This window comes from Anolis sagrei, chromosome 5 (genome assembly GCF_037176765.1).
Source record: "Anolis sagrei isolate rAnoSag1 chromosome 5, rAnoSag1.mat, whole genome shotgun sequence".
Taxonomy (NCBI): domain Eukaryota; kingdom Metazoa; phylum Chordata; class Lepidosauria; order Squamata; family Dactyloidae; genus Anolis; species Anolis sagrei.
In genome coordinates, this window is record NC_090025.1 from 70,493,420 (window position 1) to 70,510,630 (window position 17,211).

At 37.9% G+C, this 17,211-nt stretch overlaps 1 protein-coding gene across 2 annotated transcripts; it reads right to left on the reverse strand.

Moving 5' to 3' along the window:
- Positions 1-605: 605 nt before the first annotated feature.
- Positions 606-17,113, reverse strand: VPS37A (VPS37A subunit of ESCRT-I). 2 transcript variants are annotated; one of them, XM_060778580.2, is made up of 12 exons: positions 16,694-17,113; positions 13,266-13,340; positions 12,641-12,755; positions 11,649-11,749; positions 9,980-10,187; positions 8,478-8,548; positions 7,208-7,335; positions 7,062-7,120; positions 6,898-6,966; positions 5,650-5,793; positions 3,316-3,396; positions 606-1,234 (listed from the first exon to the last, which is right to left on the reverse strand). In XM_060778580.2, exons 1-11 carry the CDS (start codon positions 16,852-16,854, stop codon positions 3,316-3,318), a joined length of 1,212 nt encoding a protein of 403 aa, XP_060634563.2. In that variant the 5' UTR covers positions 16,855-17,113; the 3' UTR covers positions 606-1,234. The 2 variants fall into 2 exon arrangements, with proteins under 2 accessions (XP_060634563.2, XP_067324854.1); XM_067468753.1 differs by having other exon boundaries at positions 13,266-13,335; positions 16,694-16,843.
- Between the last annotated feature and the right edge of the window lie 98 nt (positions 17,114-17,211).

Genomic DNA, 17,211 nt, shown 5'->3' on the forward strand with positions numbered 1-17,211 from the left:
TGGGGGGTGTCATAGAAGGAAACACTTAGAATTGATTTTCCATTAAATTGTCATGTACACATGTTTGTCTATGTAGGGGAAAATGAGTTCAATAATTCAATGTCTATAAAGTAACACTGAGTTCCTTGCAAGTGTGATGGCCCCATTTCACAGCTAATGTAAGATGTTCTTCTAAAATAAGAAATGACTGGCATTTAGTGATTCCATCTCTGAAGAAGCCTGAATTAGAATCAAAATTCTATCAATACAATACAGAAAAAGGACAAGTATGTTCAACTTATTGATTTCTGACCCAGGTGAGCTAGAGAGCAAGGACTACCCAGTCTTCCCACACACATTGTGTGTGTTCATAGTTTCTTTAGCCCCTTCTTGATCCCAGGGTGCATTTGCACATAATAAAAAAGCAGAGAAATTGAGAATACTGAAATCCCAGAAAGATCTGCTTGTATTCTTGTTATCTCATGACTTTTTCCTTGTCTCGTGTAAAGCAAGACGTTGAAAAGAAGCAAGAATTTTCAGACACATCTATGGCAGTGAATAGCAGATCATGACTATGACAAAAGACCACACAAGGTGTAATATCAAAGTCCTCCCCAGAAGGTACACCTGATTTAAGCTGTGGGCTGTTTATTACCAACTCTGCAAAGAGCTGTAAGGCAGTGCCACAAGCTCCCAGCTTTATACATTTCCCAGTTGCCAGTATGTAACTTCAAAGTATGTTGTGATGGTAACATAAATAAAAATGGTTGAAAACCTGACTTCAAGAAACCAGAAGGCTTATGTTTCTATGTCAAAAGGACCTAGCAGCACCTCACAACACTTTGCAACTTAGTGTTAAGTAATGAAAATTTTCACAGCCCTCCCCCAAACTAGCCAATATTTAATACAAAAGTTATGAATTATGTTGTATAAAATTTAAAAATCTAGTCAGAAATTACATGTTTCAATTTTTAATCTATAAAGTAGGTGGAAATAGCAGCAGAACTTAAATATGGTCATGATAAAGACAAGAAATATTAGTGCAAAAATTGCAATAAGAACAATTTTGTTTGAATGGGAATAGAAAGACGTTCCCATTTTTTACAAAAAAAAAATCATATCCATAAGTACACAGCTTTCCCCCTATAAATACACCCATAACGAAATGCTTATTTGCAGAATTACCGATCTATGAACATGTGTTTTGCTGGATTTGTTCAGTCGTCTAAGAAATTCTAGTTATCTGGAAAAAAATCTGTGAACACACAAAAGTTAACAATTAAGTTTCATTTCCTATTGGTTAAAATGCAGTTGTTTTACTTTAATTCAGCACAAAATGTTGGGAACCTAAACTTCACTGAGTGCAATTGGCAGTTTACTGGGTTTAGCCCTATTATAACTTCTAATCCATGATAATGATAAAAGGTGTTTGCTTAAAGTGACTTACCCATTCTCTCCTTGCCTAAGCATCTACTAATTGAAAGTACTTCTACTCTATTTTAGTAGTCCCATCTTCTTCAGTTCTGTATTGCCACAGCCCACCCATTCAGTATGATCTTTCTACCTTTAGCAGAGGCTTTTTTGATGGTTCAGGATCTGCTGAGAACAGCAATGGCAAGGTCATTTCTGCCAACACTTTCCTCAGCACATCTCTATCAACAGTTTCCATTTCTTGCTTCTTCACTTTAGGACGCCGAACTCCAAGAGATGTTATCAGCATCACTTTTTATTATGCAAACTTCATAATCATTAGAAATTCAATCTCCAAGACCCACAAAGGGATTCCGTTTAAGTAAGGGCTTCATCTATTCTTTTAATTCCGAATCTAAGTATCACATATCGAGAATTCAGTAGATAATACAATTAGCATTTTAAACTGGAACTTATCATACACTGCGTTTTAACACCTTGCTGTAATGTTTTGTAGCAGTAATTGCACAAAATTAGACTGAACATTAGACTAAACATTTCATGTTGGTGGCACTGGTCTTAGGCCCCTTCCACACAGCTGAATAAAATCTCATATTTTCTGTTTTGAACTGGAATATATGTTGGTGTGGACTTAAGATAACCCAGTTCAAAGCAGATATTGTGGGATTTTCTGCCATGATATTCTGGGTTATATGGCTGTGTGGAAGGGGCCTTAGACATGCATCATTTTGCAACACAATAATTCAGTCTTACACGCAAAACTGGAGGGTAAACCAACCCCTTATAAGAGATACGTATATATAAACTGTAATAATGAAATGTATGGGGACTCAACGTATCTCATAGAAAACCTTTTGTATATATGGCATTTTTCCAAATATAATTTGTAAGATAATAACATTCATTTCCTTTTTTTGGTCATTTCTCATCACCCTTGAAAACCACAGACCACTTACTACAATGCAGTCTGTGCCCTGCCACATGCATAATGGAGGACCTTCTTACAGGGACGCCAGAGGCTCTTGAAGTGGACAGTTTCTGGACTAAGGAAATTTAGTAAGCTGTTATGAATTGTGGAAGTTGAAGTCCAAAACATCTGGAGGGCTAAAGTTTGCCCTTGCCTGTTCTATACCTATATAGTCGTGGTCACATAAAAATGTCTTGGACAGAAAGAGGTCTTGAGTGGAAATGTTTATGAAGCCCTGCTACAGGAGAATACAGGGGTCCTATTTTCTCAGAAAATATACGAATTATAGACACAGCTAGTCTCAGCTACTACATGTGTGCATTAAAGAGCCATCTAGTGCAGGCATGGGCAAACTTTTTTTGCCTTAGGTTCAGGCCAGGAAAGAGGGCAGCAAGGCACACACTGGGTGGGAGGGGAGGACCTGGGAGAGGGCAGGGCCAGGATGGAGTGGGTCATTCTCAAGTTGGCCTCCTGGCATAATGATGGGGCTCCTCACCTCATCCTTATTCCAGGAGGAAAACGAGACATGTGGCGACTGCCCCAATCCTTCTCCCCAGTTCTCCTCCCTCAATCTTCGGACTGTCCTTTCGGCATTATGCTGTGATGAGCGCAAGACAGGCGACGAGAGAGCTCCGGAGGGCTCTCAACAACTGTGTACCTTCCTCAAGCTGTCCTCCCTTTATAAGGGCAGGGCTGCTCACACCATCCTTATGCTAGGAGGAGGACAAGACATGAGGTGGTTGAGAGTACTCTAGAAGGCTCTCAGCTGCTCTGTGGCATCCTCCCCCATCCTTTCTGCATAAGGATGTGGCAGCTTTATGCCAAGAGGACAGGGAAAATGAGAAGAGCTTGAGGTGAGTGTCCAGAAGGCCGCATCGGGCCCCTGGGTCTTAGTTTGCCCATGCCTGATCTAGTTCCTGTTGGTCTATGGAACATACCTATAATGGAGCATGGAACTGGCTGCGCATCGCTATAGCTTGCTGAAGCTTTTCCTCTTTGGCTCTTCTACAGTGGCAAATCTAAAAAGAGAACCAGTTGATATGCCTCTTTATTTACATATACCACACATCTTGTCTTAATCTCTGCAGGCCATATATCAAATCAATAAACTCATTTCAATTTGAAACACAGCTTTTAATGGATTACATTGTTTTTTTCTGAATCAAGTCACTTTTGGCAAAATAAGCTAATGAGGTTTTGTAGTGGTCAAAGCGGAGTCTTCTGTTATTTTCCTCTGAAATTGATATTACTTATAGCACTGACCGCCTTAGGCAGCACCCAGTAAGTTTTATACTTTTCACATGTTTTAGCACATGTGTGGTGTTAACTATTACTACAAGGTTATTAAAGAGATAGGCAGCAATCTGATGTACGTCCTCCTACAAGAAAAACCCACTGGAAACAAGGGACTTCAATGCAAAACATACTGATGAATGTGATCATTTTATTGTTATTTTTTTTAAAAAAAGTTGAAATATCCATAGCTCTTTTGAACTTTACACATTTTTCATTCCAATTGATTATAAGAACTATGTAACTAGCAGCTAGTGTATGGCTTTGCTTTTGTGCCCCTCCTTTTTCCTAAATCTTTATTATGTTTTGTTTTTCAGATTAGGATTGAGTGGAAAACCTGTCATTATGCATTCTTGTAATTCTTTAAGACACTTACTATGAGTGAAAGAGAAAAATTAATTCTTACTAGTTTAACATGCATGGATGTATATTAATCTGTTTGATAAGATATTTGGCAAAAATACACTACAAGCATCAAATCAAAACTATTGTTGAGCTGTAAATACCATATTTTTCTCTTTTATTCATGTAACATTACTATGAGCCCAATCTATCTGCTTTATATTATTGTTGTGTATTTTGAATTACATGTAATTTAGAGGTTTAACTTATCATAATCCCTGTAGTTCGGTGCAGTGCAGTGAATCTTTATGGTCTAGGCTGTTTTTAGAATCCTTTTCTGCATTTCACTATTTAAAATGAAAGTATTAATTCAGTCTAAGTACAGCCTGCATAGAACACCATCAGTGGTGTTTACATCAGTGCAGTGAATCTTTACGGTCTAGGCTGTTTTTAGAATCCTTTTCTGCATTTCACTATTTAAAATGAAAATATTAATTCAGTCTAAGTACAGCCTGCATAGAACACCATCAGTGGTGTTATCCATAAATCCTCCTACAGCCTTAATTACTGTGGATATCATGAATATGTCAATGGGATCATTTTGCCCTAGTTTCTAGAAAATAATAATTTAATTGAGTGCATACTTTGGATGACAGAATTTGGTGGGTGTTTGAGCATTGCTGGAAGGCGAAAGGACAACAACTTATTCATGAAAACTTTTATCTGTCATATACAATTCTCAAACAGCATATCTTGTTGGAAATAGCAACCTTCTTCAAATCTCCATTAGTTATTTGTTATGTATATAATTCAGATTGCTTACTGTATTGCATATGTGTAAATTGGTATGCAGTTTTCCTTAACTCTGTGTTGTGGGAGGGGGGCTGCAGACCATGTAATCAGAACTGGGACTGTCAGGTTCTCAGACTCCATTGGACTTTCAGACTAGACAGAGACTCTATTAGACTCTCAAACCAGAGAGATGCTTTAGAGTATGGACTGTTGATGATAAGAAAGATGCCCTGTGTTACCTGCATAGAGAAACTACTACAAATCCTATCTGTAACTGGATTGATATGCAAAGTACTTGTATGCGGAATACATGAAGTTTGTGAGTAAACCAACAATGTTACTTTTAAAGAAGTCTACTTGCGTATTTATGGTCTCTTGAGAGCATGATGTAAACCAAAATGTTTTAAAGTAGAGTAGATGTGTTTTGGGCAGCTGAAAAGAACACTTCTGAAACTCTGCTATATATATGTTTTTGTGCATTGGCATATCTTTGTCCCTAACAGTTCAGAGATATCTAGGTATATCCGTTTAACAGCTGAGAAACCTAATTGCCTTGCTAAATACTGGTGGATATTTGCTATTAGAGAGAAGGTTGACTCAGGTGAGTTTTTAACTCTTCTCAGGGAGATTCCTGATTTTCCCAAATGTTAATGAATGCCATTTTCCAAAAGGTTATGGTATCATTTTTCCAAAAGGTTATGATTTCTAACAAGGTCATGTCTTTCCAAAGATCAACATTCTCCAAAATATCTATTTTTAGATCAACAGAAGATAAATGAATTCTATGCATTATTGTCATTCTGAAATAATTTATGATGTTTCAGATATTTCAGGATTTTACATACCGTCCTTTTCTCCATGAAGCTACTAAGAAAGTCATCTATTTCGATTTTCCCTTCCAAAAAGTCTTCTGCAATTGTGTCAGATTCTTCTTCAGCTTCATGAGCAGCCACTTTCAGTCGTGCTTGCAGAGCACTTGCACTACAGCTCTACGAATAGGAAGAGTGTTGTGGAAATCAGAAATGTTTCATAGACAATAGAATTCTAACAACAAAAAGCAGACAAAGGAAGTGTTATGTTCCCAAAACTTTTGATGAGTGAGATAAAGGCATGTAATAACTACAGTGTGATTCTAATTCTAATTTAGAAATATTAATAAATTTTGGACAAGGACATCAGCAGGACACAAATAAATTAGTGGAAATGAAGTGGTTTTCCCTTTCTTTTGCACACTTCTCTGGCAGGATAATTCTCCGCATGGTTGCTTTTGGACAGCTCTGATGGATTATTACAGAAGGGAAGGAAGTTCTGCGATAGTGGTGCTACCTTGTTCATGCTATGCTGGATATAGTCAGCTAGAAACTATTATCTTACTTAGTACATAGAATACAACCAAAAGACAGGTAGCAATAACAATAACAATAATAATCTTTATTTCTAACTCGCCCTCTATCCCCAAAGAGACTCAGGACAGCTTCCAAAGACAAAGACCAAAATGGAAAACATTAAATGCCATATTCTAAAAATGGAAATAAAAAAATAAATCAACAAACAGTTAAAATTACAGCAAATAGTTAAATTATGTATCCTAGAATGGAAAGTAAGCTGGTAGATTCCAGACAGGATTAATTAAAGACTGAATTAAATGCTTCAACACAAAAAAAAAATTCTACAACTCGTGGAAACCTCAACCCATTTGGCCAACAGGAATTCTGGGAGTTGAAGTGCAAAGCACCTGGAGGACCAAAAGTTGGGAAGCACTGATCTAAACCATTCAGTATCTCTGTTAATGACCAAATGGAAGTCTACAGTAAGTTTGTCACAAGCAATGTGAACACATAATTCCTGTTCTTAATAGTAGAGGAGAAAACCATGCTATTATGAATAGCGTGGTTTAACAGTAATGATTTGGTTTAAATGTTTTGATGTATTTTATATGTATTTTTGATGTATGTTATAATCCTATTTTAAATGTCCATTTTAATTTTAAATTGTTTTTTAAGGCATCAAATAGCTGCCAATGTTGTAAAGCCGCCTTGAGTCCCATCCAGGGTTGAGAAAGGCAGGGTAAATACAAATAAATAAATAAATACCTCACTAAGTTCATGCTGCCTTTGCATCTTCTTTTCAAACGTGGCTTTCAACTGAGTAAGCTGCTCATACTGAGAGGGAAACCAAATTTTGTATTATTATTAACAAAGCAGACTCAAACCATCTTCAAAGATCCAAGAGATACATTTTGCCCCAACTCGCTTACTTTATCCAACACCGCCTGTCTTTTCGCCTCCAAGCTTGGTTCCAGGAGCAAGTTTTTTTCTGTAAAGTAAAGCCACTGTTCAATTTTACTATGTTATTGTTAACCCCACACACATTATGTGAATTATAAATATTTTAAAGACTTACTTGCTAGTTCTTCGATACTTTTCACTAGATCATCCTTATCATTAATCACTTGCTTCAACTGGGGCAGGCTAACAAATTGTTCCAGCAGTATATCTTCTTGCTCATTCATGTCAGTCAGCTGCGATATACTGAATTTCAAAACAATTTAAAAAAAACAATATTTTGCAGAATAGCTAGCTGTGTATTAGTTAAGCAATCTTGTTTTAAACACATTTCCTTCACTTTGTGTATATTATCTAAACCTTCTGTATCAACCATTACATCTTGCTTTAATGCTGCACATATTTTCATTTTTATAGAGCAATAATATTTCAGAAATCTGAAGTTAATCACTGTCTCATTTTTGGGGCAAGCCAATTACTTTTGGAATAGAGACAGGACAGGACACTCAGGTCATGACAATTCCCCAGATTCAATAATGAAAAAACAATGGAGGTACATATATACAAGTGTGACCATTTTTAATGGATACAAATTTATTTATTTATTTATTTAGCAAGAAACACCAATTCCTCTCCCTAAACATATGGCTATTTAGAAACAGATTTTTTTTAAATGGACAATTGTCCTGCAAAAAAACCCCCAAAAACCCTATGTGCACAATAATTTTCCAGAACCTTTTTGGAAATGTCTTTGATATTAATGGTAAACCTGAAAATATTAAATCTGTGCAAGTTAAACCTGTGAAAATTGAGAATCGGCTGTACAACTTGAGTTATTTGCATTTTTATATTTATTGGTGGTTCATTTTTCATATGGTGGGGTTTTGCAAACAGCAATACTTAGTGAATACTTTTTCCAAGAAAAAGAAGAAACTCATTCATTAGTTTCTCTTAAATTAGTTCTCTCAATGCACACCTCAGTTTAACAAACAATATTTATTACAATCCATAGACCCATCAGTAAACGAACAGTCATTTTAAATTCTCTCATCTCATGAGAAATTCATTGTACAAGATACGTCTACATGGTTTCAAGAGGTTAGTTGCTTCCTCAACCTTGTTACCACTGTGAGAAGGTTTCAAAATCTATGCTTAACTATGGATGCAGGGTTTTTTGTTGTTGTTTTATTTATGCAATTCTGAGGGTATGGTTTTGAAACATATTTTGTACTTACATTGGTTTCACATGTAATGTACATCACCCATGTATTACAAGTAGCAAAAAATCCCATGACAAAATAAATAGTATAAATATCTAGCAAAATCAAAAACTACCTTAGACTTTAAAAGCACACTTTTAAATAATATATTACTTTTTATATTTTTACCTGAGATCAGATAGTTCTGGAAATGCATCAGGAACATCAGGCATTTTGTAACTGAATCCATTTTGGTTCCCCTGAAAATGTTAGGAAGATGTTAAGACGATAAATACTATTTATTTCTAAAGACAAATGTATAGCTTATAAATCTGAAAAACAATACAAAATTATTTCTTGTGGCACTGTAATTACAACATTTAAAAGTTTTAAAATTAAATGTGTTGGATAGGAGCAAACACAGCACAATCCTACACCTATCTACACAGAAATACGTCTCACTGATCTCAGTTGTCTTAAATCCCAGTATGGACACAAATGAATGCACTGTAAAAGGTAAACAGGGACACCCCAAAATATGGTAGAAAAACAAGTTCAGGAAAAGTACACAAACTTATTTAATAAAAGTCTAAACCAGTGTTTCTCAACCTGGGGGTCGGGACCCTGGAGGGGTCATGAGGGGGTGTCAGAGGGGTCGCCAAAGACCATCAGAAAACACAGTATTTTCTGTTGGTCATGGAGGTTCTGTGTGGGGAGTTCGGCCCAATTCAATCGTTGGTAGTGTTCAGAATGCTCTTTGGTTGTAGGTGAACTATAAATCCTAGCAACTACAACTCCCAAATGTCAAGGTCTATTTTCCCCAAACTCCATCAGTGTTCACATTTGGACATATTGAGAATTCATGCCAAGGTTGGTCCAGATCCATCATTGTTTGAGTTCACAGTGCTCTCTGGATGTAGATGAACTACAACTCCAAAACTCAAGGTCAGTGCCCACCAGACACTTCCAGTATTTTCTGTTGGTCATGGGAGATCTGTGTGCCAAGTTTGACTCAATTCCATTGCTGGTAGAATTCAGAATGCTCTTTGATTGTAGGTGGACTATAAATCCCAGCAACTACAACTCCCAAATGACAAAATCAGTCTTTCCTCAACCCCACCAGTATTCAAATTTGGGCATATTGGATATTTGTGCCAAATTTGGTCCAGTGAATGAAAATACATACTGCATACCAGATATTTACATTACGATTCATAACAGCAGCAAAATGACAGTTATGAATTAGCAACAAAAATAATTTTATGGTTGGGGGGTCACTATAACATGAGGGAGTGTATTAAGGAGTCGTGACATTAGGAAGATTGAGAACCACTGGTCTTAACTAAGAAAGTGGGGTCACGTATGAATTTTTAATTAGAAAGTATTTCTTGTTTCTCATCAAAAGGCTAAAGGACAATCAGTAGGAATTAATTATTTTGGGTATAAAATGTGCTTTTCTGTTCATGATCCCCATGATACCATAAGAAATCACAATCTGTTTGTTTGATTTGCAGCCACATGAGCAATTCTGGGGAGTTAGTGGATCATATGTATATACTTTATCTTCTTTCCTGACTATTTTAACTTCTATGGCTGTCAATACTTCTGGGTTCTCCATTTACTGGATCTTTGAGCTGGTATTTGCGTACAAGAAAATAGCTAGAATCATAAAGCTTGCTACTGATAAATACCTGTGAAAATGTTTCTGTTGTTGGAACAGGTAATGGCAAGTCTGATATCATACCAAAGGAAGGAGCAGCAGGTCTGTCTGTTGTGTAGCCTGAAGAAAGTGAATCCGGTACAGGTGCTATAGACCTATTTGTTTCTGGTGGCCGATATGGAGAAAGAAATGGGAAGTTCTGAGAGTATGAAGGAATTCCAGCAGGTTTGTTGTAAAGGCTAAGAAGAAAAAGGTGAAGAGGGGATTTGCCATCAGCAACCTTTCATCATTTTCCAGCGCTATTCCTCAAATGCAAAGCTTACCAAAGCATACAAAGGTGTTGGTGAGAAATTTCTTGTAAAAGGCAGATGCAATGCATCATGAATTGGAAAGTGAAAGCAGCAGTTATAAGTAACAGTTACCCAAAATGAGTTATTTTTCTGGATAATGAGGGTGGCATTGTTAAAATTAACACAGAAAGTAGGAACAAAGCTTCCTGACAGTGTAGCGAGTGAAGTTTTGGCTACTTTTAAAGGGCATTTTAATACATCGTTACAGGCAGGCATTTGACACAAACTTTCAAGCTTTATGCAAGTAACTTAACAAGTTATTCCCCACCTCCAACCCAGAAATGAAATGAAAACTGGTTCCTTGTTAAAAGCGATAACGAGATTAAATAACTTTGAAAAGATAACATTCCAAGCTCACTCTATTAACCTGATTGTGTAACAATACCACTAAAGTGTCATTTCATATCTTCAAAAACGTATGTAGCTTTTCTGGATAAGCTTGTGATAATGTGTGTGGGAGCAGTTGTGCTGTTTGTGAAACTCTGATTTAAAGCATCCTTTGGCATTTGGAACTGGCGACAAACTTCTTTTGACTCTAAATCTGAGGGCAACTAACACCACATTTCTAATAGTGATGTAGGGGTTCATATTTTGGATTTGGATTCTTAAGAGACCAGGGTTCAAATCCCTGCTTATCCATTGGATGATCTTGGGCAAGAAATATTCTCTCAGCTTAAGCGGAAAGCAGTAGTGAATATCCTTGAAAAAGATCTTGCCAAGTTAACTATAGTTTATTAAGGCATCCAAAAAAAGCAGAATTATGATTAACACATAACATACTTCACTTCAAATGTGATGTGGAAGCTGTGTTCAAGGTCACCTGTGGAATTTCCCCCCCAAAAGGTACCAAATAATATAAAATAAAATAAATTATAGGTGATAACACAATGTTGGCTAGGGGTACAATATTATGTACAGATCAGTATTATCAAAATGTATTAGATCACCTTTGTACAAGGCTTGAAAAATTAAACTTTACAGCAAAAGAATGTGTAACTTCAGCACATATTTTTTCCGATTCCTACAAAAGTGGTTCAGATGCATTTTGTACCTTCTGGAAACAAACTCCACATTTGCAGTTCTAACTTGAAGGCAAACACTTTGTGGTAATTTGAACATCACTGCAAACTATACTTATTGTGAGCAAGAAACTGGAGAAGGGAATCTGAATGTGTGAGAGACAGAAAAATGGGAACCCAAAATATAGCTCATGGTTTAGTTATAATGTTTGATCTGAATGGCAGCCACATTTTGTAGATTCAGGTCCAGGGTGAGCTTACAAAATACAAATGTACAACTAATTTATGTATCTATTTCAATTGTTGACCTCTTTTTTCTTTATTTACTTACTATGGAAATGATGTTGAATTGGGAGCCAAAACTGGAGGATTCTTCCAAAACTCATCAAGTATACTTTGGACAATTTTCCCAAGATCTGAGTGCATTGTGAACTGTTAGAGGAGATTAAAAAGCTTTATTACTTTTAGCATGACTAGTGCAGGTGATGCCATGACATGCTTAAGACAATTTTGTGTGTGTGTGTGTGAGCGAGTAGCTTGAGGCAATTGATACAATTGTTAATGACATGTACACTTCATCTTATGGACCTCTACATAATATCTTGCATGCATAGACGTACAGGGCTGGATTGAACCCATAATATAAAATGGAATTCTTAAAATAAGACACGTGTGTAAAATATATTTATGGATTCTTTAAATATATATATACAAAATTAACGCATGCAAACTACTGACTGCAATTCACTTTTTGGGTGCAATTTTTTAAATTCAGACCAGATTGTCATACTTGTGTGCATTTTCTAATGGCATCTACTCTGCTATCCAGAATTATGACTGCTACTACAGTGTTACCTCGCTACTTCATGTTTCGGTAATAGCAAACTCGCTGTTTTGCGGGTTTTTGAAAATATTAATTAAAAATTTAAATATAAAATATTTATGTCCAGTGGAGGTCAGGGACCCTGGAAGTGCAGTGGCCTGAGGCACAGTGGGGAAGGTCTGCCTCCCTGGCCTGCTGCTGCCTTTGTGGATCTGGAGGCTATGCTGGGGTCTGTGGAGGGCAGGGAGACAGGAAAGCGCCCTTGGGATGGGCCGGGATGCGGGTAAGGAAGTGCAAGAAAATAATATATAAAATAATGTATAAATATTAAAATTAATATGGTGTCCTTACTTCGCAGATTTTCACTTATTGCAGGGGGTCCAGGAATGGAACCCCCGCAATAAGTGAGGGAACACTGTAATACATTCCGAAAAACATGCTAACAATTCTACTCTTGGCCACCCCATTATTATTCTAGAAGCTTGCACAGTTATACATACACTGCTTATTAAAGGGCAGGCAACATACACTCCTTGTTTGTCCATTAAATGATGTCGTATGGGTGGGAAAACACTGATGATTGGCTTTTCCTGAGGAAACTGAGGTGGTAGCAAGCTGTAAAAACAAAAATACTCCATCATTACTAATGAATTCATGAACATAATGAAAATTAAGATATCTTTTATTCCACAACACAATAAAATATGAGGTTTTCCTTCCTATAAATTACTGGCAACTGAGACTTTCCTCTTGAGAATTCCAACATACCCAAAGAAAAATGATTCATCTATTCAAATTTCATTCTTTATTAATAAAACAATCCACACAGCCCATGTAAAATCAGTTAGAAAGTCAGATTAGATTTTGTCTGGTTTATATGACATCCAGAGAGCTCAAACTATCAGCTCCTTGCCTCCTCCTCTCAGGGCCCATCCACAGTTATATAACCCAGAATATCAAGGCAGAAAATTCCACAATATCCACTTTGAACTGGGTTATCTGAGTCCACATTGCTATATATTCCAGTTCAAAGCAGATTATGTGGGATTCCAGTCATGAAAGCCTTTGACAATATATCAAATTATTGAGCTAGGATATAATTAAGATCACATGGATAATACTCACATATTAATATTAATTGTCAAGTTGTTTACAGTGAATGGTAAACGATACTCCACATCTTTTTGGATTTCAGCTATACTGTTAAAAAGAAATATACGAATTTATCAGTGGTTGTCGAATGGTGATATTCATGAATTTAAAGTATACAGTCAATTTATACACCTAACAGATTAGCAATCTCAATACACCAGTTAATCCTAAATGTCTACCACCAAAGTAATTTAATTAAAATGCTTTATGAACCATGTGCCAATATCTCCTAACTTTGTCACACTGATTTGGAAAGCAGCGAGCCTTTGGGAAAGATTGAAAACATTCTGGAGTCTACAGATTTTGGAGTGTTAACAACGTTTTACCAAGATAAAGCTGGTAGCTAGTTTGCCACCCTATTGGTTCCTAAGCCAGTATCTCACCTTCTCCCATCTCTTGATCTGGCAGGAAATTACATTTGTTAGGTGGCACTTTTTTTGCCTTAAGATTATATATATGTAATGATTAAGCCATTTAATCTTAGTACCATGACAAACATTTTTACTACCCATGACATCAGATACATTTCAGTATGGCCATATTCTTCCACTTTCTGTTTTGCTGGATTCCAGCGTGCCAGCTTCTGAACAAATATTGCTCCTTTACTTCATGTTAAATTAGCCTTACTGAACTCCAACTACTCCCAACATTAAAGCTGACGTTCCAAATGAATGCTGCATGCTCCAATATAGACACGGGTGCATTTGCCAAATCCAAAACCATCATACGCTGGGCCCTTGGTATCGATTGGTGTTTGGTTCCAGGACCTCCTGTGGATAGCAAAATTCCTGGATGCTCACATCTCAATATATACAATGGTGTAGTAAATGATATCCTCATATACAATGGGAAAACAAGGCTTGCTTTTGGGTATTTGGAAGAGGAAGGACATTTTCAAGCCATGGATGGTGGAATCTGTGTATACATAATCTGTGGATATGGAAAAGTGACAGAAAAGTCACCTCTCCACATGCTTTGATTCTTGTAAACAGGAACACTTGCCAGGCTGGGACAGGTGGCAGGGGGTATTAACATCCCAGGCCTCTGAAGAGAAAGCTGGCAGCTAGTTTCCATCCTACAGGTTCCTGAGCCAGGATTTCATTTCGCTCTGTCCTCTAACCTAGCAGTAAATTACATCTCTCAGATGGCACTCGTTTTGTGGCCTTGGGATTACATATCCAAGAATGACTAAGCCATTTAGCTTGAGTACCATGACCAGTGTTGTCTTCTGTGCATTTACTCCCCACCCACAGACATCTTCTTTCATTTTCAGTTCTCTTGATTTCCAAAGCGCTAGGAGGCCTAACTGAGGCTGGCTGTACTCCAGCACTCTTGGGCAGAGAAGGCTAAAGACTGTGTAAAATGATAAAAATTACCACCCCATCACATCGAGAAATTTCCCAGTTGAACGCTTCAGCCTCTTTCTAAGCATAGAGAGGCACGGAACTCATCACATGTTCCAGGGTTGAAAAGAGGCAGAAGTGTCATGAAAGGAGGGAACGCTGAACACGGACCAGCAAACGTGTTCAGAGCTCCTACCTCTTATCGCACTTTATTCCCATGTTTATAACTGCAAAACAGGTGTGATGGGAACCATCAAATGTTTCCCATTCTGTTAGAAATGTAAATTACATGAAGGTTCATATTACCATATGTGGTGGTCCTGTGCAAAAACATTAGAGTACTGGAAAATGGTGCATAAAGGGTGTAAGAAATATTAAGAATTGATTTACCAATGAAACCGAAATTTTACTTATTAGGAATGTTTGACTCCGAAATATTTAAGAGCTCTAACTTGGATAAACTTTCTACTTTTTTCACAGCTGTGGCTAGAATTATTTTTGCCAAATTTTGGAAACTTGAACTAATCCCTTTAAAGACACAATGGATAGATAAAATAATGGAAATAAAGGGTTTGTTATTGATTGTTATAATGTTTTTATTTTGTTTTTAACTGTTTTTATCATGTTTATGTATTGTATTTGCTTTGTTAACCGCTCTCAGTCACCCTGAGGGCTGAGAACAGTGGTATACAAATATAGTAAATAAATAAATAAATATTTGGGCCTATGGAATATTCGTGCCAAGTTTGGTCTAGATCCTTCATTGTTTGAGTCCACAGTGCTCCTTGGATGTAGGTGAACTACAACTCTCAAACTCAAGGCCAATGCCCACCAAACCCTTCTACTGTTTTCTGTTGGTCTTGGGAGTCCTGGGTGCCACGTTTGGTTCAATTCCATCATTGGTGGAGTTCAGAATGCTCTTTGATTGTAGGTTAACTATAAATCCCAGCAACTATAATTCCCAAATGACAAAATCATTTTTTTGAGTGATGGTCACTCCTTGGGTTAGTAGGTGTATTGTGACCAAATTTGGTGTCAGTTTGTTCAGAGGTTTTGGAGTTATGTTAATCCCACAAACGAACATTACATTTTTATTTATATAGACTAGCTGTACTCTTTCTCCCCTTTCTTCCGTCCCTCTTTTTCTTTCCCTTCTTCTTTCTTCCTTCTCTACTTTTCTCTTTTATTCCTTTCTCGCTTCCTTTGCTCTTTGATTCCACCCTTCCGTGTCTCTTTTCTTCCTTCCCTCCCTCTTTTGTTCCTTCTCTCCTTCCTTCCTTCCTTGCTTTCCTTCCTTTCCCTGTTATGTGTATTTGTTTTGTGTGTGCATATATGTGTGTATATATTTCTACATATAATTGCGTATATGTATGTATATATGTGTGTGTATGTGGTTTTGCATTGTAATGTATTTTTTGTTTTTTTGGCTTTCTCTCTTCTGCTGTGTTTTTTTCATGTTTTTGTGACTGATGGTCACTTATTGGCCTGATAGGTGTATTGTGTCCAAATTTGGTGTCAATTCGCCCAGTGGTTTTTGAGCTATGTTAATTCCACAAACGAACATTACATTACATTTTTATTTGTATAAAAGATAGATTGAATGTTAGCCATTGCTATGCTGGAATCCGCCCTGAATCCTCTCGAGGAGATAGGGCGGAATACAAATAAAGTTTATTATTATTGTTGTTATCATCATGAAGCCTTAGTGATGAACAAATGCTCTTGTCATTAAAGCCGATTTTTTTTGTCGTGTCAGGAGTGACTTGAGAAACTGCAAGTCGCTTCTGGTGTGAGAGAATTGGCCGTCTGCAAGGACGTTGCACAGGACACCCGGATGATTTTTGATGTTTTTATCATCCTTGTGGGAGGCTTCTCTCATGTCCGATGCCCCAAATGGACACAATCTCAGGCCCAGAGGTGTCTTTTTGCCAAACCCCAGAACCACAGAGTTGGGAGAGGCCGCAAGGGCCCTGTAGGCCAATCCTGTTCTGCCAAAGCAGGGACCTACACAACCCGAGCCCCCCGGACAGATGGCCCTCCGTCCTGTGCGTCACTCACGCGGCGTGGGCGCTGCGCAGGGACTCGATCTGCCGCTGCTTCTGCTGCTGGAGGCTGGTGAGGTGTGAAGGCAAGGCGGATGAGGAGGACGGCGAGGCGGAGGAGGAGGCCGCGGCCCCGCTGCCGCCTCCGCCTTTGGAGAGAGGGAAGAGCCAGTTCATCCCCGCCGCCTTCCTTCGGCCTCTCTCTCTGTGTGTTTCCCTCTTTGCTTGCCTTCGCCTCACTTCTCCAACCGCTCACATTCGCTCCCTTCAAGTCAGTCAGTCAGACAGGAAGTGCAGGGCGAAAACAAAACGCTCCTCAGACGTCACGACAACGCGCATGCGCTAAAGAAAGCGGGGCAAAAAGTGTCCCCGTTTTTGCTTCAGCGACGTCATGACGCCAGCTTGGCTCTCTCTCTCTATTGGTGGAAAGAGCAGGCAAGAAGGCACCGATTGGTTGAGGCGGGAGAAAAGGGGAAAGGAATCGAAAGGTGATTAGAGTCGCTTTCTCTCTCTCTTTCTATCGCGCGCAGGGTG